The 25,260-nt window shown below is 46.2% G+C and overlaps 1 protein-coding gene across 9 annotated transcripts in view; it reads left to right on the forward strand.

Annotated features, from left to right (window-relative positions):
* The window catches only part of POLA1 (DNA polymerase alpha 1, catalytic subunit), a 538,408-nt gene that overhangs the window by 53,242 nt on the left and 459,906 nt on the right, over positions 1-25,260 (forward strand). For all 9 annotated transcript variants that reach the window (XM_073565907.1, XM_073565906.1, XM_073565909.1 and 6 more), the window contains exons 12-13: positions 14,225-14,341; positions 22,528-22,602. In XM_073565907.1, coding sequence (XP_073422008.1) covers positions 14,225-14,341; positions 22,528-22,602 — 192 coding nt within the window. The remainder of the gene's footprint in view (positions 1-14,224; positions 14,342-22,527; positions 22,603-25,260) is intronic.

The raw sequence follows: 25,260 nt of genomic DNA on the forward strand, positions 1-25,260 counted from the left end.
GGTCGAGTTTCGTTTCGTGAAACCCGACTTTTCCAAAAGTCGGGTCGAGCAAGATCGGCCGATTATAGGGAAAAGTCGAAACACGAAACCCAATGTAAGTCAATGGGGAATAAAAGTCGGCAGTGAGAGGAGGACAGGAAACACACCTACAGTGCTCATTTGAATGCCAAAAGCATCAATTCTTCTTACTTAAGCTGGTCAACCTTAATTAACTTCATAATACAAGTTACGCACTGAAAAATGGGGGTTATTTGGCTAAAGTTGTGGGGGGGTAGGGCTGGCTCCAGGTTTTCATGTGCCCTGGGTGAAAGAGCGCCCCTTTAACACATACCACAACTCATCATGCTCCGATACGGCAGAGAAATAGCGGTATAGTACAATGAAAAATACTTCACTTTTTACATCTCATGACGAGGCCCATCTATTTCTCCATACAGAATCATTGGTCCCATATAATGTTTGAAACAGTATATGATGAGCTCCACATAATGCTACAGTATATGTTGGTCCCCATGGATGAAGCTCCACTGTCTTATGGGCCCAAATAATGCTCCAAACATAATGGGCCCCATTTCTAATGCTCTAGTGTATAATGGGCCCTGTAAATGCTGCTCCAGTGTCTGATGTCCACCTTTGGAATGTTCCAGTGTATGGTGGGCCCCATCTATCATTCTCCAGTGTATAGTGCTCCCCAATAATTGCTGTCCCAACATTGAAAACAATGAAATAAGTCTCCTCGCTAGGGAATCCCTGTACTAGTCTGGACTCCTCGTCGTCCCCATCTTCCATCTCACTGCACAGTATTTTCAACCTTGCTGTGCTGTGATCCTGAGCAAGCAGGGGGGGCCCACTCGTTGGAGACGGCACTGGCACAGGGCCCCTGATAGTACGGTGGTGTGTCTGATGGCGGGTGGGCCGAACCTGCACTTTCATCTGCAGCTTCCTCTTTGTCACCGTGTAAGATGGAACTGTATATGGGAAGGGTAACCTGAGTTTCATCAGGGTCAGTTTCAGGCCGGGTAGCGTGCGAGGGGAATGTAGTGGTCTGGGTCAATGTTCCAGCAGAATTATCGAGCAGTGGCTGGGCATCAGTGCACTTGTGTCGCCCCCAGGAGTACGGTCGCCACAGTGGCATTATCTTCCTTTCTAGGGAGTGTGATGTCATGCTTGGGAGCAACGAAGGATCTCTCTAGCAGGTTAACTGATTGGGCGGCGTTATTCCCACGAGTCATGACCCTCCAAACAGAGTTCATGATAGCAAAGTGTTTGTTTTACGTGGGCAGTATGGTTGCAAAGCTGAACCTTAAAGGAATGTCCAGAAGGGCACTACCAGGAGTGGAGCCTACGGCGTAATTTGACTCAACACGGGCAACCTCAACCATGCCAGCTACAGAACAGATGCACACATTGCAAGCTTAATTCCGTTAACGAACGAGACTCCGTCATGCCCCGCGGTCCGAGTCTGGCTTACTAGAGAGACACGTGAGGCTCTGGCACATGAGATTGGCCAATAACTGGTGTGTCATGCCCTTACATGTCTGTGGCTGCATGTGCGCTACACTGAAAAGGCCAGCGTTTGTCGCTTACAGGTGCAGATAACCCGCTGAACAACGTTAGTGATGGGGATCACTGATTACAATTATTACTCGCGAACGATGATTTCCCAGTAAGTGCAGGTCAACCGCACTTCCGGAATTAGGCCTAACCGTCATTCCTGAAAAAAATGAAAAACTTATGTGTGCAAACCACAGGTGCTGTAGCTTGCTTAACAGCTCGCCAGCCGTTCTCACGCCCAGTATGGGTTACACGTGATTGCACAAAGGTGAGAAAGGGTACCGTATCCCCGGATAACATGTATGGATAGCGTACACATTCAAAAGATATGTCTATACATCAGGAGGCAGGCTCAGACGGTGTTAGGCCCAGTATGGCTTGCACGTGATTGCACAAAGGTGAGAAAGGGTACCGTATCCCCGGATAACATGTATGGATAGCGTACACATTCAAAAGATATGTTTATACATCAGGAGGCAGGCTCAGACGGTGTAAGGCCCAGTATGGCTTGCAAGTGATTGCACAAAGGTGAGAAAGGGTACCGTATCCCCGGATAACATGTATGGATAGCGTACACATTCAAAAGATATGTCTATACATCAGGAGGCAGGCTCAGACGGTGTAAGGCCCAGTATGGCTTGCAAGTGATTGCACAAAGGTGAGAAAGGGTACCGTATCCCCGGATAACATGTATGGATAGCGTACACATTCAAAAGATATGTCTATACATCAGGAGGCAGGCTCAGACGGTGTCAGGCACAGTATGGCTTGCAAGTGATTGCACAAAGGTGAGAAAGGGTACCGTATCCCCGGATAACATGTATGGATAGCGTACACATTCAAAAAATATGTCTATACATCAGGAGGCAGGCTCAGACGGTGTTAGGCCCAGTATGGCTTGCAAGTGATTGCACAAAGGTGAGAAAGGGTACCGTATCCCCGGATAACATGTATGGATAGCGTACACATTCAAAAGATATGTCTATACATCAGGAGGCAGGCTCAGACGGTGTCAGGCACAGTATGGATTTGACGGCCCAGACTACACAGCGGAGGAGCAGGGAGAGGTAAAGATTGCAAATGCTGGGGCCCTGCCCAAGCAAGGGGGGCCCACTCGTGGGCGTCGGTACTGGCACTGGGCCCCTCATAGTACCACCACCGTCAGAGACACTTGATTGCACTATGAGGGACCCTGTGCCAGTGCCCGCGCCCAAGAGTCGGCCTACCCACCTGTCCAGGGCAACGGCACTCGCACGGTGTCGTGCGCTAGGTGGTGACCCCGGCCATGGGGGGGGGGGAGGCAGCACAGTTAGGGAGTTTTAGAAAGTGGCATATGTTGATGTTGGACATTCAGCTGATGCAAAAGGCGAAATAGGTCAAGTCCCAGGAAGAGGTGGACCAAAGCAAGCCATTTTTCTGTCACCCTATGTGTCATCAGGGGAAGGTGGGACAAAATCCTTGGAAACCCATGCATGGTTCATTCTAATGAAGGTTAGATCATCCACATTTTGGGTTGACAGACGGGTCCTTTTTTCTGTCAGGATTGATCCAGCTGCACTGAAGACTCTTTCCGATAGCACACTTGCAGCTGGGCAAGCGAGCTCCTGTAAGGCATATTGTGCCAATTCAGGCCAGGTGTCCAGTTTAGCAGCCCAATAGTCAAAGGGGAATGACCTGTGTGGGAGAACATCGATATGGGAGGAAAAGTAGTTTGTAACCATAGTTGACAACTGCTGTCTCCTGTCACTTTCCATCGATGCTGTATTACCAGTTGTGTGAGCGGTACTTGAAAAATCAGTCCACAACATTGTCATGAAACCCCTGTCTCCAACGCCACTTCTGCTGTGTGCACCATGAACACCTCTGCCAAGCTGCCCCCGGCCCTTACGGCTCGTGTGAGAACCATCACCGCTGCTGTGTGCTGGGAATGCCTCAAGCAACCGATTTACCAGAGTTGCTTGTTTATTAGCCAATATTAGGTCAATTAGGTCTGTGGCATGATGTTTTGTAATTTGCCTTTATAGCGTGGATCCAGGATGCTGGCCAACCAGTAGTCGTCATCGTTCATCATTTTGGCAATGCGGGGGTCCCTTTTTAGGATCCGCAAGGCATAATCTGACGTGGGCCCATGTTCCCGGTGTCAATGATGCACTGTGAGTGCTGGTTGGAGGAGCACTTTCTGGCAAATCCACATCCCTCCAGTCACGCACAAACCCTGTACCAGACCTTGCCACGCCAACATTTTCACTTGCCCCACGAGATGCATCCTCCTCCCCTAAGTAATCATCCCCATCATCATCCTCCTCCTCCTCTTCTTCCTCCATCTCGTCCAGGAGAGGTCCCTGAGCAGACAATGGCTGAATGTCATCAAGGATTCCCTCCACCTCTTCCTCCTCGTCAACATTGGCTGCAGACGCCTGCTCCTTAAGGTGCGTCAAAGTTTGCATGAGCAGACGCATAAGTGGGATGCTCATGCTTAGGATGGCGTCGTCTGCGCTTACCAGCCGTGTGCATTCCTCAAAACACTGAAGGACTTTACAGAGGTCTTTCAGCTTCGACCACTGCACACCTGTCAACTCCATGTCTGCTCTCAAAGTGCCTGGCCGTGTATCCTCCCACAAATGCATTATGGCCTGCCTCTGCTCGCACAGCCGCTCCACCATGTGCAGGGTGGAGTTCCACCTTGTTGCAATGTCGATAATGAGGCGGTGGTTGGGAAGGTGGAGCAATCGCTGCAGCTTCTGCATACGAACGGAGTGTACAGGCGACCGGCGGATGTGCGCGCACAGTCTTCGCACCTTATGGAGCAGGGCTGTTAACTCCGGATAATTTTTGAGGAAGCACTGCACCACCAGGTTCAAGGTGTGAGCCAAGCAAGGTATGTGGCTGAGTTTTGAAAGGGCTATGGCTGCCACAAAATTACGGCCGTTATCACTAACTACCTTGCCTGCCTCAAGATGTACACTGCCCAGCCATGACTCAGTTTGTCGCTTCAAGTACTCGGCCAGCACCTCCGCGGTGTGTCTGTCGCCCAAACACATCATCTGCAACACAGCCTGCTGACGCTTTCCACTAGCTGCTCGATAGGGGGACACCTCGTGTGCAACAGTGGCAGCTGTAGATGGAGTGCTCGTACGACTGCGCTCTGTGGACGAGCTTTCGCTTCTGGAGGAGGAGGAGGAGGGTGGAACGTCTACAGCCAACTGTTTCCTATACCGTGGGCTAGGCAGCACTATCCCACCACCGCTGTCCCCTGTGGACCCTGCATCCACCACATTAACCCAGTGCGCAGTGATGGACACGTAACGGCCCTGGCCATGCCGACTGGACCATGCATCAGTTGTGAGGTGCACCTTTCCACTCACTGACTGCTTGAGTGCATGGACAATGCGGTCTTTCACATGATGGTGGAGGGCTGGGATGGCTTTGTGAGAGAAGTGGCGACTGGGTAGGTCATAGCGTGGTACTGCATAGGCCATGAGTTCGCGGAAAGCTGCGCTTTCCACCAACCGATAGGGCATCATCTCAAACGAGATTAGTTTGGCAATGTGGGCGTTCAAACCCAGTGTACGCGGATGAGAGACTGAGTACTTTCTTGACCTACTCATAGTGTCTGAGAGGGTGAGCTGGATTTGAGAGCTGCATATGGTGGAAGTAGCGGTGGACAGGGCGGACTGAGAGAGGGTTGATGATGGTGATGGAGTTGGTGTTCTTTCTGATGGCCTAGATTCAGTATTTCGTTGATATAACAGTGGGATTCCCTGACTGCTGTGGCCTTGCAACGACACCTCAACATTTGCTGGTGTGCTAACCGGTGGGCTTACAGTGGGGGAAACAATGTAGCGTTGTTGACTACCTTCTTTGTGATCAGTTGCACATGTGGCACTTGAGGTTTGGTGTTGTGTCCACGCTTGCAAGTGCATGCTGGTTAAATGTCTAAGCATGCAACTGGTATTCAAATTTTTCAGATTTTTCCCTCGGCTAAAGGTCTTTGCGCACTTCTTACAGATAAACTTGGCCTGATCATGAGGATTTTGTTCAAAAAAGTGCCACACTGCACTCTTCCTACTTTGGCAGACATTTTGCGGCCTAGCACGCTGTGATCTTTTGACCCTCTGGACAAGCTGTCCAGCAACTCTTTTGATGTTTGGAACCTGTCTTTGGAGTGCTCCGGGCCTGCCAGATAACAGCTGTTGCGATGTTGATGTCTGCTGTAGATGCTCCTCATCTGAGCTATTGGAAGCAGCACCCTCTTCCCCCAATGGATGCCAATCTGGGTCAACAACTGGGTCATCCATCACCTCCTCTTCAATGTCATGTGCACCTTCCTCTGTGTCACCGTGTATGGTGGTATAGTGTGCGGGAAGGGGCACCTGAGTCTCATCAGGGTCAGAATCTGGCTCTGTACACTGCGAGGACAATGTAGTGCTCTGAGTGAATGTACCAGCAGAATCATCCATCAGCGGCTGTGCATCAGTGCACTCCATGTCAGATTCATCTTCGCCTGGGTAATTCACCATTTCACTTGATAATCCAGGCATGGTATGTGAAAACAGCTCCATGGAGTAATCAGTAGTATGGCCTGCGTCATCCTTCAATCTTGGTTGTGGTGAAGGACACAAGGAAAGGTGTGGTTCATGAACATGAGCCTCCAATGACGACTCAGTGCTTTTACTTTTTACAACTTCAGAAGAGGAGGCGATAGAGCTGGAGGCTGAGTCAGCAATGTAAGACAAAACTTTTTTCCTGATGCTCTGGCGTTAAAAGCGGTTTGCCAACTCCTAGAAAACTAAGCCTTCGAAGCCTTATAGAGCCAGACGATGACGCAGGCTCAACACCTCCTGCATTCGGTCCTATTTTGCTTTTGCCACTACCATCAGATCCACCACCAACACCATCATTACCAGCTGCCAACCCCCGCCCAATTCCATATTAAAGGCAGCCTAACAACCAACACCGCTGATCCACCACAATATAGCCTCCCCTTGCACTGCACACACAGTGACTGGTGTGTTGCACAGGCAAAATCGCTAGCAGCAGAAGCAGTTTTTTTGTCTTCTTCCCTGCCTAACGCTCTCCCTACAGAATCAGCAACCTCTCCCTATGCTAAGATCGGCAGAAGTAAGATGGCGGTCGGCGTGCACGCCCTTTTATAACCCCTGTGACGCCCACCAAAGCAAGCCAATCACTTGCATGCCCTTCCGAAAGATGGTCGCGACCCCTGCCTATGTCATCACGTTGCCCACAGTGTCCGTGGATCCTGATTGGCTGAAAAAGAGCGCTAAACAAACTTTTGAAACGCGACTTTGGTGCGTAAGTCGCCGACCTCGTGGCCGACCTCATCCTAGGGTCGGGTTTCGTTTCATGAAACCCGACTTTGCTAAAAGTCAGCGACTTTTGAAATTGTTCGACCCGTTTCGCTCAACTCTACTTGCTACTTTAACATGCAAGTAGATGAAGATTTTTAGAATCACTTTTTATATTACTTTTTTCTCCCCAGTTTAATGGGTTAATCATTCATATTTGGACACCACTGTTCTGTTGTACTTAGGAAGGAGAAAAATAATCCTGACCTTAATAACAATTTAAATAGATTTATTCAACTGAAACAATAACAACATTACAGCATAAGTTATTTGCTGAAACAAACATCCATGTTTGTTAACTAATTTGGCTAAACAAAATATATATATATATTTTAAGAAACTTAGACTGTCAGCCCAGCCGACACATGAAAAACTTAAATACTACTGTCTCTGCTGTCCTCTGTAGCTCACTTGTATCGTCATCTTCATCATCTTCTTCTTCCTATTCATAATCTGGAAAAGAAAAACAAGCTTTCCTGCTTTATTGGGTCCCAACCGATTTCTCAATTTAGAATGAATGAGTCCAAAGGAAGAGAATATTCTTTCAACGCCTGCAGAAGAAGCTACTGCTGTTAAAAGTGAAATCATTACTTGAACAGTCTCTAAATCCAAGCGCTTAAGTGACTTCCACCAGTTTACTGGTGTGACCTTCCTTAAAATATCTTCAGCAAACATATATTTCTTGAATGGTTCCCCCTTAGCTCTGAAGTTTATTATTGTTGGCATTAAAGATGGATGATTGCTGGATACCCATGTCATAGCTAACTCCTCTTCCTCAGCACTTAGGTTTTGACCCTGATATTGGATATTGACAATATTTGCCAAAAAATGAGCTGGAGTCGGTGCTTGTCCCATTCGTTTGTTTACTGCTTGTAATTTAATTCTGTCCATGTCTAGTTCTGTTTTTAAGTGTTCACTCAGTTCCTTCCAAATTTCAACAGCATCCGCAATAAAACAGCTATTTTTCTGTATTTTGTTTAAAGGTTGAGAGATGGGTTTCAGGAAGCTCAGCATATGTTCAACATTTCTCTTAAGCCCAATGTTGAGGATTTTGGCCGTGACAGTGCCATCTATTTTATCTCGATTTTCTTCACAAAGTGTCATCAGAATAGGCCAGTTTTTGATATACTGCTCAAAACAGTCCACCACAGAGTTCCATCTAACATCTTGTGGGAGCGTTAGCTTGGTTCCACCAATCCTTTTCAGAGCTGCTGCAGCAAAATGATTATTACGGAAGTATTTAGCAATTTCAACAACATTAGCCTTTATTTCTGGAACACTTAAGTCTTTGGCTAAGAGGTGCAGCAAATGAGCACTGCAACCATATGTTATTAGCAGCTTTGTATTCCCTCCCTGCTCTTCTAAATCTCTCCTCATCTTGGATACGTTTGCAGCATTGTCAGTGACAAAACTGCGTACTAGACATTTGAATTTTTGTTCACATGTCGTTGTAGCTTTTACTGCCACTTCTTGTAAGTATTCTGCTGTGTGTGCATTTCCTGACGTATCAGTTGTTTGTGCAAGGAAGACTTTACCACCTTCTGTTGTTATACAAGCACATACAATAGGATCATTGTGGACATTACTCCACCCATCAATACTTAGGTTAACAATTTTACCCTCCAGAGCTGTTGCACATTGCTCCATTTCTCTGTCATACACTTGATCCAGCAGTTTCCCTGCAACATCAGCTCTGCTGGGTGGACTGTATCCTGGTCTCAGTGACTGAACCATATTAATGAAATGTGGGTTCTCAGTCAGACGAAAGAAGAGTTCGTTGCATAAATAAACTGGGCAATTTTTTCATCAATCAACTCTTTTTCTAATCTGCTAGTTCTTATCACAAACCTATCTATGGTGGTTCCAGGAGGTAAAGGTTTTTTCTTCCTTTTGGGTGATGGTGATATGTGGCTGTGGGTGTCTGATGATGATGCTGCTGCTAATGAAGCACTATCCTGGATGGATAACTCTGAAACTGTAGAACAGGATGATGGTGATCTTGGAGGTGGATAGTTTCCAGAATCCATGAATTCCCCTAAACAAAAAAAGTCAATGCTGTTATTTTATTGTTTAAACAATTTCTGCTTATTGTACACAACACATCACTGCCCCTGCCCCAAAAGGAATATTTGTTTTTCTTCATAACTGTACCAAATGACAGTAACATGCAGTAATAATAAATATAATTTTTCTCACACATGACAGTTCAGTCTTTAGAAATAGGATTCAATAAAAATGTTTACCAACCTGAAGATCCTGCCTGTTCAGAAGTGTTTCTTTGGTCATCTTCATCACCGCACTTCTCATGATGTTGCCTCATTCGCGCCACCAGGCCTTGCATCTTTGTTGCATCGTTTGCATTTTGCACGCATGCCTGCCTTACCGATAGGCGAAGGAGCTTCATTAAAATATTCCCAAACTGGGTCTCTTTTACGGCCTGCTGCCATTATAAGGAAAGAATGTAATAAACCTCAGATCGTACACACAAACAGATCCAGACTTGTCTGTCTGTGGCTATGCTGCAGTATTGTGCTCAAAGTTTCACTTTCATTTTCTTGTCTGCTTGCCCTTCCTCCTCCTCACACTTAGATTCACATTCTTCTTGTGTTGTGCAGATCTATTCCACTCCAAACAATCAGAAACATATTGTCTAACTTCTTGGACTTGGCACTGAAGGGGTTGATTCTGTATTCATAGGTTTGTAGAACAATAGGATTAAGGTCTTTTTCTCAATTCTGTTCATGTTGTAACATTTTTGCCGTGAAGAAGAGGCTGGGACCTCTGCGGAGTCAAATTCAGTTTTGAGAACTGCATAAGTAAAGCGAGCCGCTGTGATAATATAGGAGAGAAACTGCCCACTAATCCTACAGAAACCTCTGGAAGAGCATGGCATTGTGAATGTTACACATATACAGCCTTTATTCTACTGAGTTAAACAACTCCGCTTTATCTCATGATGGAAGAACCTTTGGATGGTAAAATATTTTCCTCAAAAAGCAGTTTATTGAAAAAAATCCGATTTAAATCAAAAAAATCCGATGTTTTTTTTTTTTTTTTTTTTTTAAAAAAAACATTGATTTTTATCCACACTGATCACCACCACATCTTCTTAAGGTGCAGGCTTTATTTTCAAGTGTAGGGGTGTGCAGTATGAGGTTCTGCAGCAGCTGAGGTGTGCAGTATGAGGTTCTGCGGAACAGTATGAGGCTCTGCCCCCCCAGGTTTGATCCTGGCTACGCCCATGGTGTAAATGTAGCCCTGAGGATCTAGGCTTTGTCTTAGCTGAGATAAGTCAGTGTTATAATATATATATATATATATATATATATATATATATATATATATATATATATATATATATATAATATCCACATACATACACAGTACAGACCAAAAGTTTGGACACACCTCATTCAAAGAGTTTTCTTTATTTTCATTACTATAAAAATTGTAGATTCACTCTGAAGTCATTAAAACTATGAATTAACAAAGTAGCCACCTTTTGCTTGATTACGGCTTTGCACACTCTTGGCATTCTCTTGATGAGCTTCAAGAGGTAGTCACCGGAAATGGTTTTCACTGCACAGGTGTGCCCTGTCAGGTTTAATAAGTGGGATTTCTTGCCTTATAAATGGGGTTGGGACCATCAGTTGTGTTGTGCAGAAGTCTGGTGGATACACAGGTGATAGTCCTACTGAATAGACTGTTAGAATTTGAATTATGGCAAGAAAAAAGCAGCTAAGGAAAGAAAAACGAGTGGCCATCATTACTTTAAGAAATAAAGGTCAGTCCGTCCGAAAAATTGGGAAAACTTTGAAAGTGTCCCGAAGTGCAGTGGCAAAAACCATCAAGCGCTACAAAGAAACTGGCTCACATGAGGACCGGCCCAGGAAAAGAAGACCAAGAGTCACCTCTGCTGCGAAGGATAAGTTCATCCGAGTCACCAGCCTCAGAAATCGTAGGTTAGCAGCTCAGATTAGAGACCAGGTCAATGCACAGAGTTCTAGCAGCAGACACATCTCTACAACAACTGTTAAGAGGAGACTTTGTGCAGCAGACCTTCATGGTATAATAGCTGCTAGGAAACCACTGCTAAGGACAAGCAGAAGAGACTTGTTTGGGCTAAAGAACACAAGGAATGGACATTAGACCAGTGGAAATCTCTGCTTTGGTCTGATGAGTCCAAATTTGAGATCTTTGGTTCCAACCACCGTGTCTTTGTGCGACGCAGAAAAGGTGAACGGATGGACTCTACATGCCTGGTTCCCATCGTGAAGAATGGAGGAGGAGGTGTGATGGTGTAGGTGTGCTTTGCTGGTGACACTGTTAGGGATTTATTCAAAATTGAAGGCATACTGAACGAGCATGGCTACCACAGCATCTTGCAGCGGCATGCTATTCCATCCGGTTTGCGTTTAGTTGGACCATTTATTTTTCAACAGGACAATGACCCCAAACACACCTCCAGGCTGTGTAAGGGCTATTTGACCAAGAAGGAGAGTGATGGGGTGCTACGCCAGATGACCTGGCCTCCACAGTCACCAGACCTGAACCCAATCGAGATGGTTTGGGGTGAGCTGGACCGCAGTGAAGGCAAAAGGGCCAACAAGTGCTAAGCATCTCTGGGAACTCCTTCAAGACTGTTGGAAGACCATTTCCGGTGATTACCTCTTGAAGCTCATCAAGAGAATGTCGAGAGTGTGCAAAGCAGTAATCAAAGCAAAAGGTGGCTTCTTTGAAGAACCTAGAATATAAGACGTATTTTCAGTTGTTTCACACTTTTTTGTTAATTATATATTTCCACATGTGCTAATTCATAGTTTTGATGCCTTCAGAATGAATCTACAATTTTCATAGTAATGAAATAAAAGAAAACTCTTTGAATGAGGTGTGTCCAAACTTTTGGTCTGTACTGTATATATGTATTCGATATTACATAGTGTATTACATATTTACAATTTATTAGTTTTTTGTGTTCTAAAGTTGTATTCCAATAAATATATTTTCTGTTCTATCTAAATATCTTGATTATTGGGTCATAAAAAGGATTAAATGTCTGATGTTCACATTGTACTACAATAAATTTTTCACTTAAATATAAGCAATATATGTGGGAGTCGGAGTAAGGGAAATTGAGGCGTCGGAGTCGCAGGTTTGGCTTACCGACTCCACTTTAATGGCCGTGTTACTGCTGGTTCTCCTGCCTTCCTAGAGAAAGGTGTATGGCGTCGGCTCTGATAACATGGCTGGCTGAAGTTGGGGCCTCACTACATGGGGTTTTTATTAGCTGGATTTGTAGTAAATTGATTAAAATGTTGCATCTGGTTTTAGTTACCGTATATTCTTAATGGATTTGCAACTGCCCCAGCAATCTTGAGGCTTGGGAAACATGGTATTTGCTTTCAGGGTTTCAGCAAACCTGTCATCTGGATTTTGCTAAGTTAACAACAGGCAATTGTCTTGTTAGCGCTGTTACACTTATTAAAATACCTTGGTTGATGAAATCCGTCTTGTGGTTGTTTAATCTTTGTTTGCAGTTTTCAGTTAATGACAGTCTCGTGCTTTGGGGAGGGGGGACGGTGTTCTGTTCTCATATTCATCCCTTATGGGCTTAAATGATGGGTCACTGAACCTTCAGTGACCTGGCTCCTATTTTAAATACAGTTTATCTTGTGGTCTTTAAAAAAAAAAAAAAATTAACTCCAATAAAATAGTGCAGGCATCTGCCTGCGCACTAGCATCTATTGCTTGCTACTGTGCAGGTGCCATTTTGATGGAGCTCAATTTTTCTTTAACAAAATGGTACTGGCGGTGGTGCATGCACAGTAGCCTCTGCAAACGATACTCCCAATCATTGTGCACACCAACCTGCAGGCATTGTAAGTTCGGTACCATTATACTGATTACAATGATACCTTTAGTTGATGAAATTTGTCTTGTGGTTGTTGTACTTTAATTTCAGTTTTGAGTTTGATATGCTTGTGCTCCAGCTCTGTGGTGGCCTGTGTGGGGTCTTCATCTGTTGCTCTGCTTAGGTATTCATAATGCATCCTGCTGACAGGTCACTGATCCCTCACTGACCTGCCCCCTAGTTTACATAGTGAATATCTGTACAGTATATACCGTAAAAAAACCAAACCCTTCTGCAGTCAGATGCCGGCCGTGGTACCTGCGCTACTGCATAATCGCATGTGTACTGTGTTGATAATAAATGTGCTTGAGGTTTTCCTGAGGAGTATAAAAAAAAAAAAAAAAATCCATTTTAAAATGGTGCCTGCGAAGAAGCAGCTATCTGTGTATATAGAGGTGATCCGATACCTGCTATTTTTTTTTTCCTCTCTAGCAAGATGGCACCGCCTGCGCGATAGCTGTCGGATCACCTCTATATACACTGATAGCTGCTACTGCGCAGGCGCCATTTTAAAATGGATTTTTTTTTAATATTCCTCAGGAAAACTTCAAGCCAATTTATTAACTACACATTAGACTTGTTTTACCTTTGCCAGTTTTTTTGCGGCCCGTTTTTGCGGGCTGTATCTCCCCAATTTTCACGGTCTGCCGCAATAACGGACCGCAAAAACTTGCAGATCACCGTTTTTCAGTTTTCCAATACTATTGAAGTAGTATTGGGAAAAAGGCGTTCTGCAAAACTGGAAGTGATGGTGCACCGCAAAAACAATTGATTTTCAATCGGGTCTGTGTCCGTATGCCGTGAAAAAGATCGAGCAGGCGCAATCTTTTTTCACGGCTGCAAATACGGCCCGCACGGCACACCGTGGAATTTTTGAGGGCCGAATTTGCGGCCCCAAAGAAATCTATTGGGGCCACAAAAACGGCCAGCAAAAACATGGTAAATGTAAAAGAAGCCTTAAACATGCGATTATGCTGCAACGCAGGTGCCACGGCTGGCACCTGCCTGCAGAAGGGGTGTGTTTTTTTTTTTTTTTTGTATGTATATATAATATTCATTCTGTAAACCTGGGGGCAGGTTAGTGACTTATCAGAGACCTGTCAGCAGGATGCATTATGAATACCTAAGCAGAGAAGCAGATGAAGACCCCACACAGGCCACCCTGGAGCACGAGCATGTCATTAACTCAAAACTGAAAATAAAGAACAACCACAAGACGGATTTCATCAACCAAGCTATCATTTTAATCAGTATAACGGCGCTGACCTGACGCTGTGTGTAGGTTGCTGTGCACAGTCCTACTGACAGGTTCCCTTTAATAATTTTTGTTGTGCTCCATGTTACTGTGTATTGGGTGGGTTATTCTATATTATATGTATTTTTCTTCTTAAAGAGAATTCAGCTGCCATCTGGAAAAGACACTGGTGTTCCTGTGACTATGATGAATGTTTACCAGGAGTTTAATGAAAGCATTGCAGATAAATATAAGATCATGAAATTCAAGTCCAAGGTATGTCTGACTGCATTGACAAATGTTATCTGCTTGTTCAATGGGTTTTCTCCTCTCGACTTTATCCAAATTCCTCCCATTCATAAAAATAATAAAAATATGTTACTCCCCTTTCCCTGGACCAGAGTGCATCTTTTGATTGTTTACAACTTGCAGAGATAACACATCAGTACATTGCAGCCTATTGATAGTCTATTGTCTGCCATTGCAGGAGGCACGAACAACCAAGCTCAGCAATTGGTTTCATCACAATTGACTTGATGTCATCGCTGCAGTCTTTAAACAATGACCGAAACAACGGTTAAGACATACCAGAACACACTCCTCCAGCCTTCTAGACATTGTTTTTCCCGACACAGCTGCCCTCTTCTTATTAAGGTGCAGCCCTTCCCTAGTGCAGAAATTGTGATCTGCAGAAAAGTCAAAGTAAGAGCTTGGAAATTAGTGCACGCACGCGCCCGCCCCCACCCTGGCTAGCATCAGCTATCATAGCTCTGCCATGGACACTGATCCTAGGTACAGATACCGGCAGTGTTAGAGAGCTGGCATCGACTGCATATTTAGAAAGCTCTGCTCCTCGACCCCTGCACACTCTGTAATTCAAGTACTGACATACATGTGTGCTAAAGTGTTAAAGATGCTTTCCTTATTCTTAGCTAAAATACAACCTGCAACTTGCTGTAATATTTTCCAAGGACTGCGGGCCTTAAACAGCCGCTATTTAGTGTCTTTTAATTAGTTACATGTTGCTAATTAGCTATGTAGTCACTATATGTGACTGTACTCTCACATCACGTGCACTGCGAACTGTGAGGATTCTCTGGAGCTGGGGCCAGGAGCATTGGGTGCGTGACCAGAGTATGTGATTTGCAAACATGCGGTCACGTACCAACTAGATAGAGTAGTCAGTCAGTGCTAGGGGTGCCGTTACAGCCGCCGCTTTATACACTGAGTGGTGACTTAAACTGTGCCAGCGCCGCCCTTGTGACTGGAACCCGAACGCTGCAGGGAGGAATAAAGGTCACCTCTCAGTGCGGGCAGCAGGCATGTTCAGAACATCATTACCCTGCAGTTTAACACCATATCTGTAGGTTAATAGTGATGAGCGAGCATGCTCCAATAAGGTGTTATCAGAGCATGCTTATGTTCTTACCGAGTGTCTTCGGCGTGCTAGAAAAATGTTCGACTCCCTGCGACTGCATGTCTTGCGGCTTTTCGACAGCTGCTGCACATGCAGGGATTTGTTTGTTTGAATCTAACATATTTTTCGAGCACGCCGAATACACTCTGTAAGCACAATAGCATACTCTGATAACGGCTTACCCGAGGACGCGCGCTCATCGCTATTAATGTGTTTATTCGGACTCCCATGACAGCACCACGAGAGAGGGGATCCGCCCTTTAGGAACAGGAAACCTACAGATACAAAAAGGGCGGCACCTCTCCCACGCATCAGTTGGTTTCCTGTTCCTGAGGGGACGGGATCCTACAGAGAACCGGATCCCAGGCCGGCCGGCCGAGACAGGTAGCGAGGGGGTCTCCTACCTCGGCCTGGTGCGGAGCTCCTGGAGGACGCCACGGTGGCCCAGGATGGGTGGCACGGCGGTGGCGTAAGCAGCAGGGAGCGGCGTCCGGAGGAGGTCCGTATCCAGAGTAAGGCCGCCGCCGGTGAGTATGCCCCCCCGGGGGCTCCCGGCTCCGGCGGCGCAAGTGCGGTGGTATCGGGGGGCCGGCGCGCTGCGGGGTGCTGAGACCGAGGAGCGCTACATTCCGGGGCGTCCCGCGTGACTTCCGGTCACGTCGGGGTCGCGGTGACGTCAGGGGGCGGGCGGAGGATGCGCTTCCGGGTCAGCGGCGCCACTGCGCAGGCGCGAGAAAACCAAGATGGCGGCGCCCATCGAAAACGCCGATGAGCGTCGGCTCTCCGGCCAGGTGCGGCGCCAGCTGGGGAAGGGAGCCCTATTAAGGGGGGAGGGGCGCGGCAGGAATACTGCTGTTCGGAGGAGGGGTATATAGGCAGGACCCTGGCAGGGTGCCTTGCCTTTGCCACATTATTGCGAGCAGTAATGGAGAGCGATCAGGAGCAGCAGCGGCAGCAGCAGCAACAGCGACAAGCATCACTGCCGCCCCTGGATGACCTTCGGCAGGTCAAGCAGAAAAAGAAAGAGTCCCGTGACAGTAAGGATCGTGCGGGACGAAGTGACCAATCCAGTCATAAAAGCTCATCTAGGCAAGGAGCATTGACTGAGAAGAATCCCCCTCATTCTCCGGTACTTGATTGTGGCACTGGTATGTGATCTTCGTGAAAGTTCACTCAGTGACGGGACCCCCCTTCTGTGTTTTTTATTCTAGGGGAAGAAGGCTACAAGTAATACTAAACACAGGGAATGCGCGCTCTGTGCATGCCCATTACCTGACTCATGCCCCCAAAAATTGTGCCCCCCCTGTATTCAGCAGACAGTGGCGGAAGAGTCGCCCGCGGTAGCAGCGAGTTTAAGGGACTTAGTCAGGGCAGAAATGAGGGAAACACTAAAGTCTTTGTCCCAGCCGGAAAGTCCAAGGGGCGGAGTCCCGGTGGAGTCCGATTCCTCGGCAGAATGGAGGAGAAGTAGAGACTCCCAGGCTTCATCTCCCTCGTCCTCCTCAGGAGAAGAGGAATCTGGGCGGTTTTGTCTGCCACTTGACCGAGTAGACAAGCTGGTCAAAGCAGTCAGAGGGACAATGGAAGTAGAGGAGCCTAAGCCCCAGTTATCCATGCAATATGTCATGTTCGGGGGCCTGGAGCAGAGGAAGCGTAGAGTCTTCCCATTAAATCAGAAAATCCAGGATCTGATCCACAGAGAGTGGAAAAAACCGGATAAGAGAGGGTCGCTACCACCAGCCCTCAAACGCAGATATCCCTTCGACGATCCGGCAGTAAATACTTGGGACAAGGCCCCCAAATTAGATGCAGCCATTGCAAAGGCATCGAAAAGATCCTCGCTACCATTTGAGGACATGGGATCCCTTAAAGATCCCCTGGACAGGAGGGCAGATACCTTCCTTAAGCATACCTGGGAAATGGCTGCCGGGTCCTTAAGACCAGCAGTGGCATCAACATGCACGGCCAGGTCCATGATGGTCTGGTTGGACCAGTTGGAGTCACAATTAAAACAGGGTACATCGAGGCAAACAATTCTTGGGGCCCTACCAACAATCCAAGAGGGAGCAGCATTCTTAGCAGATGCCTCAGCGGATGCAGTAAGAATGGCTGCCAGGGCAGCAGGTCTTTCTAATGCGGCTCGTAGAGCCCTGTGGCTGAAGTGCTGGCAGGGGGACATTCAGTCCAGGGCGAAGCTCTGCTATTCCGTGTGAAGGTGAATATTTGTTCGGCGCAACCCTGGACGAACTGCTTGAGAAAGCTGGGGACGACAAGAAAAAATTCCCAAATCTCTGGTCTGCGTCCTACCGACGTCCATTTGGTAGAAGGAGATTCGGTCAGGGGAGAAGGCGCAATTCTTCGCCTATTAGAGACCGTCCCAGATGGGAAGATAGAAGGAGAAGAGGTACGGGCTACATGTTCAGACGCTCGTCGAGAGATCAAAAGAGACAAAATCAATGACTAGAAATTCCCGTGGGGGGTAGACTGTCATCCTTCCTCCCGGCATGGTTACAGATTACAAATAGTGACTGGGTGCGCAAGGTAATATCCACCGGGCTTAGATTGGAGTTTACCCAGGTCCCGCGAGATACCTTTAAATCAACTCCTTTAAGATCTTCACCCCTCGAACAAGCAGCTTTAGAAGCGGAGGTCTTAAGCCTTTGCCAGAAAAACGTCCTGATAAAGGTTCCAGATTCTGAGAGAGGAAGAGGGTTCTACTCTCCCGTATTCCTGATCCAAAAACCCGATAAGACATTTAGGACGATTATTAATCTACGTTCCCTTAATACGTTTTTGGTTAATCGTACTTTTAAGATGGAGTCCATCAATACAACAATAAAAATATTGTTTAAAGGGTGTTTTATGGCAGTCATAGATTTGAAAGATGCGTACTATCATGTACCTATCCATGCATATTTCCAGCAGTACCTGAGAGTGGCAGTTTCAGTAGACAGCACAGTCCGTCATTATCAGTATAGAGCCCTTCCTTTTGGTCTCTCAGCAGCGCCCCAGGTATTTACAAAAATAGTGGCCGAGGTTATGGCTCATTTACGGGAAGTGGACATCTTAATTGTTCCATATTTTAGATGATTTTTTGATTGTGGGAAAATCAGTGGGCCATTGTATATCCCAGATAGAAAGAGCTAAATCAAGGTTAGAAAACCTCGGGTGGATATTAAACTACGAAAAATCCCGACTCCAGCCCTTAAAGATACAGAAGTTTCTAGGCTTACTATTAAATTCAGAAACTCAGCAGTGTCTATTACCATTGGATAAATTGCAAAACATACAGCAGCAGGTTCTTCGGGCGATTGATAATCCTTCTATGACCCTCAGACAGGCCATATCCCTGTTAGGCTCTCTAACCTCATGCATCCCAGCAGTCAGGTGGGCACAATTCCATACTAGAGCCCTTCAGAAGGACGTCCTGGTTAATAGCAGAGCCTTGGGAGGCTCCTTACAGGGTCGAGTGTTGCTAAGCCCCTCAGCTGTTACGTCGCTTAGATGGTGGCTCGATGACAAGAACCTAGCCTCAGGGGTGCCCTGGGTAACGCAGATAACCCGTATTATAACCACAGACGCTAGTCTGTTCGGTTGGGGGGCCCATATGGGGAACATAGTGGTACAGGGACATTGGGATTCTGATGCTGAGATCTCATCCAACCAGAGAGAGCTATTGGCGATAGAGCGGGCAGTCAAAAGACTCATTATGTACCTACAGGGCCATCATGTGAGGATACTCTTGGACAACCAGGTAGCGGTAGCATATGTCAACCACCAAGGTGGAACCCGCTCCAACGCCCTGATGCGGATAGCAGAACGTCTCCTTCAGATAGCAGAGGAAAGTTTTCTATCTTTAACAGCCCTCCACATCAAAGGAAAAGACAACGTGAAGGCAGACTTTCTAAGCCGCAAGGCTCTAAAGCAAGGAGAATGGGCTTTGAACAGGGATATTTACCACCAGATTGTCAGCAGATGGGGTCAGCCAGAGGTAGACCTCTTTGCCACCAGAGAAAACAGAAAAGAAAAATCGTTCTGCTCTCTGAATCCCAGGGAAAATCCACTGGCAGTGGATGCCCTCCTGATAAGATGGAACTTTTCTCTGGCATACGCCTTCCCACCATTAAATCTTCTACCTCTGGTAGTAAGGAAGATCAGGGAAGATCGGGCAAGAGTCATATTAATTGCCCCATTCTGGCCCAGGAGGACCTGGTTCGCATGGTTGAGGACCATGTCGGTATGCGATCCCTGGGTACTGCCAAACCTTCCGGATCTCCTCTACCAGGGGCCAGTCAGCCACCCGCAAGTAGCGGGACTCCATTTGACGGCGTGGTGTTTGAGAGGACACTATTAAAGCATAAAGGGTTCTCCAAGAATTTAATTGATACCCTCCTAAAAAGCAGAAAACTGACTACCACTAACATCTATGCTAGGACCTGGAAGCGATTCCTGTCCACCTTTCAGTTTGATGTCAGAGACGGAATTCCCACAAAACATATTCTGGAGTTTCTCCAGAGGGGTCTCGAATTGGGTCTCTCCACAAGTACATTAAAAGTACAGGTTTCAGCCTTAGGAGCCTTGTTTGCATGTGATATTGCCAATAACTATTGGGTAGCAAGGTTCATCAAAGCGGCGGCTAGATCGAGACCCATACACAAAGACAGATGTGTGCCTTGGGACTTAAACTTAGTCCTTACAGCCATGACAGAAAGTCCGTTTGAACCTTTGGATTCTGCCTCATTAAAGATTATATCTCTTAAGGCAGCATTTCTAGTAGCGATAACTCCCGCACGTAGAGTGAGCGACATACAGGCACTTTCCAGATTGCCCCCTTACACAGAGTTCTTACAGGATAGGGTAATCCTAAGGCCAGATCCAGCATACTTTCCCAAGGTAGCATCACAATTTCACAGGACACAAGAGATAGTTCTGCCTTCCTTCCTCCCTAATCCGACCAACCCTAAGGAGCAAAAACTTCAGGCATTAGATATTAGGAGATGCTTACTGAAATATTTAGCAGCCACGGATCCTTGGAAGAAGGAGAATGCATTATTCCTATCCTTCCAAGGTCCCAGGAAAGGTTGTAGGGTATCGAAACGCACATTAGCAAGGTGGATTAGGGAGGCTATCTCTCTTGCCTACACAGCAGGTGGAGGTCCGGCTCCGCAGAACCTGAGGGCGCATTCCACTCGTGCCATGGCATCATCTTGGGCAGAAAGATCTGGAGTGTCAATTGATCAGATATGTAAGGCGGCCACCTGGTCATCTCCTTCCACCTTTTTTAACCACTACCGGTTAGACATGGGTGCCTCCTCAGATCTCACCTTTGGGCTAAGGGTGCTGCAGGCTTTAGTCCCTCCCTAAGTTAGTTTACATCTCTGTAATTCTCTCGTGGTGCTGTCATGGGAGTCCGAATAAAGTATTAAGTTACGTACCGGTAACGGTATTTTTCGGAAGCCCATGACAGCACCCTTAGTTCCCTCCCTTGTTCACATATAGGGGTGCACTCCTTTAGATGATTGTCCACAGTTTACTGTATGTGGGAGATGGTATAAAAATATTTCTGGTAAATAGGGTAGATAGGTTGTATATATTATACGTTGTGTACTAACCATGGTAGCCTCTCAAGCTCTGTAATCCAACTGATGCGTGGGAGAGGTGCCGCCCTTTTTGTATCTGTAGGTTTCCTGTTCCTAAAGGGCGGATCCCCTCTCTTGTGGTGCTGTCATGGGCTTCCGAAAATACAGTTACCGGTACGTAACTTAATACTTTTTTTCACATGACAGTTTCCCTTTTTAAAGAATTAGGTATAGATGCATCCAGCAATGCAAACAGGGATTTGTTGCAGGATTCACAAATCTTTTTTTCAATTAATCTCATGACTCACACTTAAATCAGAATACAATTTGGAACAAAGCAGTCGCAAGCTCGCTTATTCACTTTGTCAGAAGATGCTTTCTAATCCTTCAATACAGCCTGCAACTAAAGGGCCTGTCACACTAAGCGATATCGCTAGCAATATCGCTATAACGTCACTGGTTTTTGTGACGTTATAGCGATATTGCTAGCGATATCGCTATATGTGATACTTGCCTCCGACCGGCTCCCCTGCTGATTATCGCTGATCGCGCGAGAACGTCCTGGGCCGTTTCTCGTCATAAGCTTCCTGCTGGGCTTCCTGTGGCGCCTCCTCTGACAGGTAAGTAGCGACCCCCGACCCCTGCTGTGTCGCTGGTGAGATCTGCCTGTGTGGCAGCTCACTAGCGAGCACTTAGCGATGCACCAGCAGTCCTGACCGCGTCATATCGCTGGTCGGGATCGCTGGTGCATCGCTAAGTGTGACAGTACCTTAACTGCAATGTTTGCAAAGGTTGCTCGTTATGATAAAATCTGTGATGTATTCCCTGTGCATACTGTGATCTGTACATATTTACCTGGCTACAAAGTTGTGGGAATTATAGGGTACGTGGACATAGAGTTGTTATTATTTTTTTTTTTTTTTTTTGTTGCTAAAATTGAGTTTTCTAAAGGAAATGACTTCAGGAAACCTTCCTTCTTTGGGAAATTTCCTGAGGTGGTTTTGAAGGATTTTTTAAGCTTTTTTTGAAGGATTTTTTTCCTAAAAAGTTTTTTTTTTTTTTTAATTACCTTTTCATTGGACAGTGCCTAGTTTAGAATGGATTCCATCAGGAGACATTTCAAAGGAGTGACGTATTTTTTCTCCTCTAACAATTTTTCAAAGTTGGGAAAAAGAAACACTGGTGAAATGACTGGACATGAACAGCTAAGGAGTTTTATATTAGAATCAAAAAGGAAGAGTTTTGCAAGTGTTTTTATTTTATTTTTTAAGTTGACTTGTTCCCAAAAAACTCAAAGCAAATATATGGTAAATCTGTAGACTGAAGAAGTCACCCAGGGAAGAACATGCCCACTTAGCTAAATAAAATTAAATATCTATAGCATGCGACAGGCTCTCTTAAATGTGCATCATGATTTTATTGTTTTGTGCTTTAATACTTTATTTTTTTTTGTTTTCCCTGTTTAGAAAATGGAGAAGAATTATGCTTTTGAGATTCCAGATGTCCCTGCCAGCTCAGAGTATCTTGAAGTTCGATATTCTGTAAGTATAACATTTATAAAAAGGCAAAAGAAACAGTAAGACAGCACATTGTCCTGATCATAGTTTTAGATAGGACCGTTTTGTGGCGTAAATATTTTGCTCTGGGCAACCTTTATTTTAACCCTTTAACCCCTTAACAAAAAAATATTAGATTTTGAATTTGTTTTCTGCTCCCCTTCTTTCCAGAGCCATAACTTTTTATTTTTCTGTCAATTTGTCCTTGTTAGGCTAGTTTCACACTTGCTTTTTTTTGCAGCGCGTTTTTCCCGCAAAAAAACGCATACAAAAGCATACAACTGCTGCGTTTTTTTCAAGCATTTTTATGAGCATGCATGAAAAAAACGCAGCGTTTTTATGCGTTTGTATGCGTTTTTAGTGCGTTTTTACCGCGTTTGCGTTTTTTTCCAACATTTTTAGGTGGCCCCTCACACTACCCAAACCATGACTTTACTAACCCTAACCCTGACCCTAACCCTAACCCTGACCCTAACCCTTAACCAAACCATACTTAACCCTAAGGCCGGTTTCACATTAGCGCATTTTCAGCGCGCGCACGGCCGGGGGTAGCTCCGCCCCCGAGCCGGCTCTCTGCCCGGCGTGCCCGCCCCTTCCTTGTAGCGCCGCCTCCTAGCGGACAGCGGCGCCTGCGATCGGCGCACCCTATCTTTAGCATAGGGTGCGCCGATCGTGCGCAGGCCGTGCGCTAGTTGCGCTTTGACCTGCGCTGCGCACTTTTGACGGTGCGCCGTGCGCGCCAAAATCCGAAAAGTTTGATTTTGGCGCGCACGGCGCACCGTCAAAAGTGCGCAGCGCAGGTCAAAGCGCAACTAGCGCACGGCCTGCGCACGATCGGCGCACCCTATGCTAAAGATAGGGTGCGCCGATCGCAGGCGCCGCTGTCCGCTAGGAGGCGGCGCTACAAGCAAGGGGCGGGCACGCCGGGCAGAGAGCCGGCTCGGGGGCGGAGCTACCCCCGGCCGTGCGCGCGCTGAAAATGCGCTAATGTGAAACCGGCCTAATCCTGACCCTAACCCTGACCCTAATCCTTAACAAAACCATACTTAACCCTAATCCTGACCCTAACCCTTAACCAAACCATACTTAACCCTAATCCTGACCCTAACCCTGACCCTAACCCTTAACAAAACCATACTTAACCCTAATCCTGACCCTAACCCTGACCCTAACCCTTAACAAAACCATACTTAACCCTAACCCTGACCCTAACCCTGACCCTAACCCTTAACCAAACCATACTTAACCCTAATCCTGACCCTAACCCTGACCCTAACCCTTAACAAAACCATACTTAACCCTAACCCTGACCCTAACCCTGACCCTAACCCTAACCCTGACCCTAACCCTTAACAAAACCATACTTAACACTAATCCTGACCCTAACCCTGACCCTAACCCTTAACCAAACCATACTTAACCCTAACCCTGACCCAAACCCTAACCCTAAACCCCCTTAACTAACCCTAACTCTAACCCAAACCCCTAAATTCCTTGTTTAAAAAAAAAAAAACGCATATGCAAAAAAACGCATACATGAGCATGCCAGTGCGCACATATGCGCATCCATAGGCTATAATGGCCATTTTTAGCGCAAAACGTGCGCATATGTGCGCATGCGCTTTTTTGCAGGGCCAAAAAATGCAACATGCTGCGTCTGGAAAATACAAACGCACACCCCAAAAAAACGCAGCGCATGAAAATCGCATACATGCGCTTACAAGCGCGCAGGTATGCGCACCCATGTTAAATATAGGGGAAAAAACGCATGCGCACATGTGCGTTTTTTTCCAGCGCTAAAAAACGCAAATGTGAAACCAGCCTTAGGGCTTGTTTTTGCTGAACAAGTCGTACCTTTGAATGACACCATTGGTTATAACCTATTGTGTATTGGAAAACAGGAAAAAAATTCCAAATGTGGTGAAACTGCAAAACAAGTGCAAAAAATTTGTAAAAAAAAAGCAACATTTTCCGAGACCTGTATTGTTTCCTTTTTCGTGATTTAGGGCTGGGTGAGGGCGCTATACCCTTATTTCTTAGTGCCTAGTTAAGAGCCGCGGGTGGATCGCGATTCCACACACGGCTGTTGCAGGTACATGTCAGCTGTATAGATCAGCTGACGTGTCCGAAATCCAAAAAGGTGCGGGCTCAGCGCCGGAGCCAACACCAAAGTGGGGGAGTCCGACGTGGGTGTACTATTACGCCCAATGTCGGAAAGGGGATAATGGCCGCCGATACGCCTTTTAATGGCGCTGAGAAATAAGGTTATAGCGCCCTCCCAGTGTCTAAAAATCTGTGGAGTCTCGGCTCTCTGAGGTAGCTGAGACCCTGGAGAACATGAACTACGGCGGTTTTTAAGGTCCCCTGTCACGTGATCACCATTATTCACCAAATAACGCCGATCACAAGAAAAAAAAAGCATCAAAAATCTTTATCATCTTCCTGGAAGAAAATGGCGGGCGCATGCGCAATGCTCCCTCCATGATCTGCTGGCCAGTACCTGGCAAAAATAAGAAATTTTTCTTACTGTTTCATTTTGATCACTGTGATAGGCCCAATCACAGTGATCAAAATGAAAAAAAAAAAAAAAAATCAGACCCCCTTTGTCACACCCCCTTAGATACATAAAAATGATAAAATAAA

Source organism: Dendrobates tinctorius, unplaced genomic scaffold (genome assembly GCF_039654945.1).
Source record: "Dendrobates tinctorius isolate UK_male_01 unplaced genomic scaffold, ASM3965494v1 ptg000016l, whole genome shotgun sequence".
Classification (NCBI taxonomy): domain Eukaryota; kingdom Metazoa; phylum Chordata; class Amphibia; order Anura; family Dendrobatidae; genus Dendrobates; species Dendrobates tinctorius.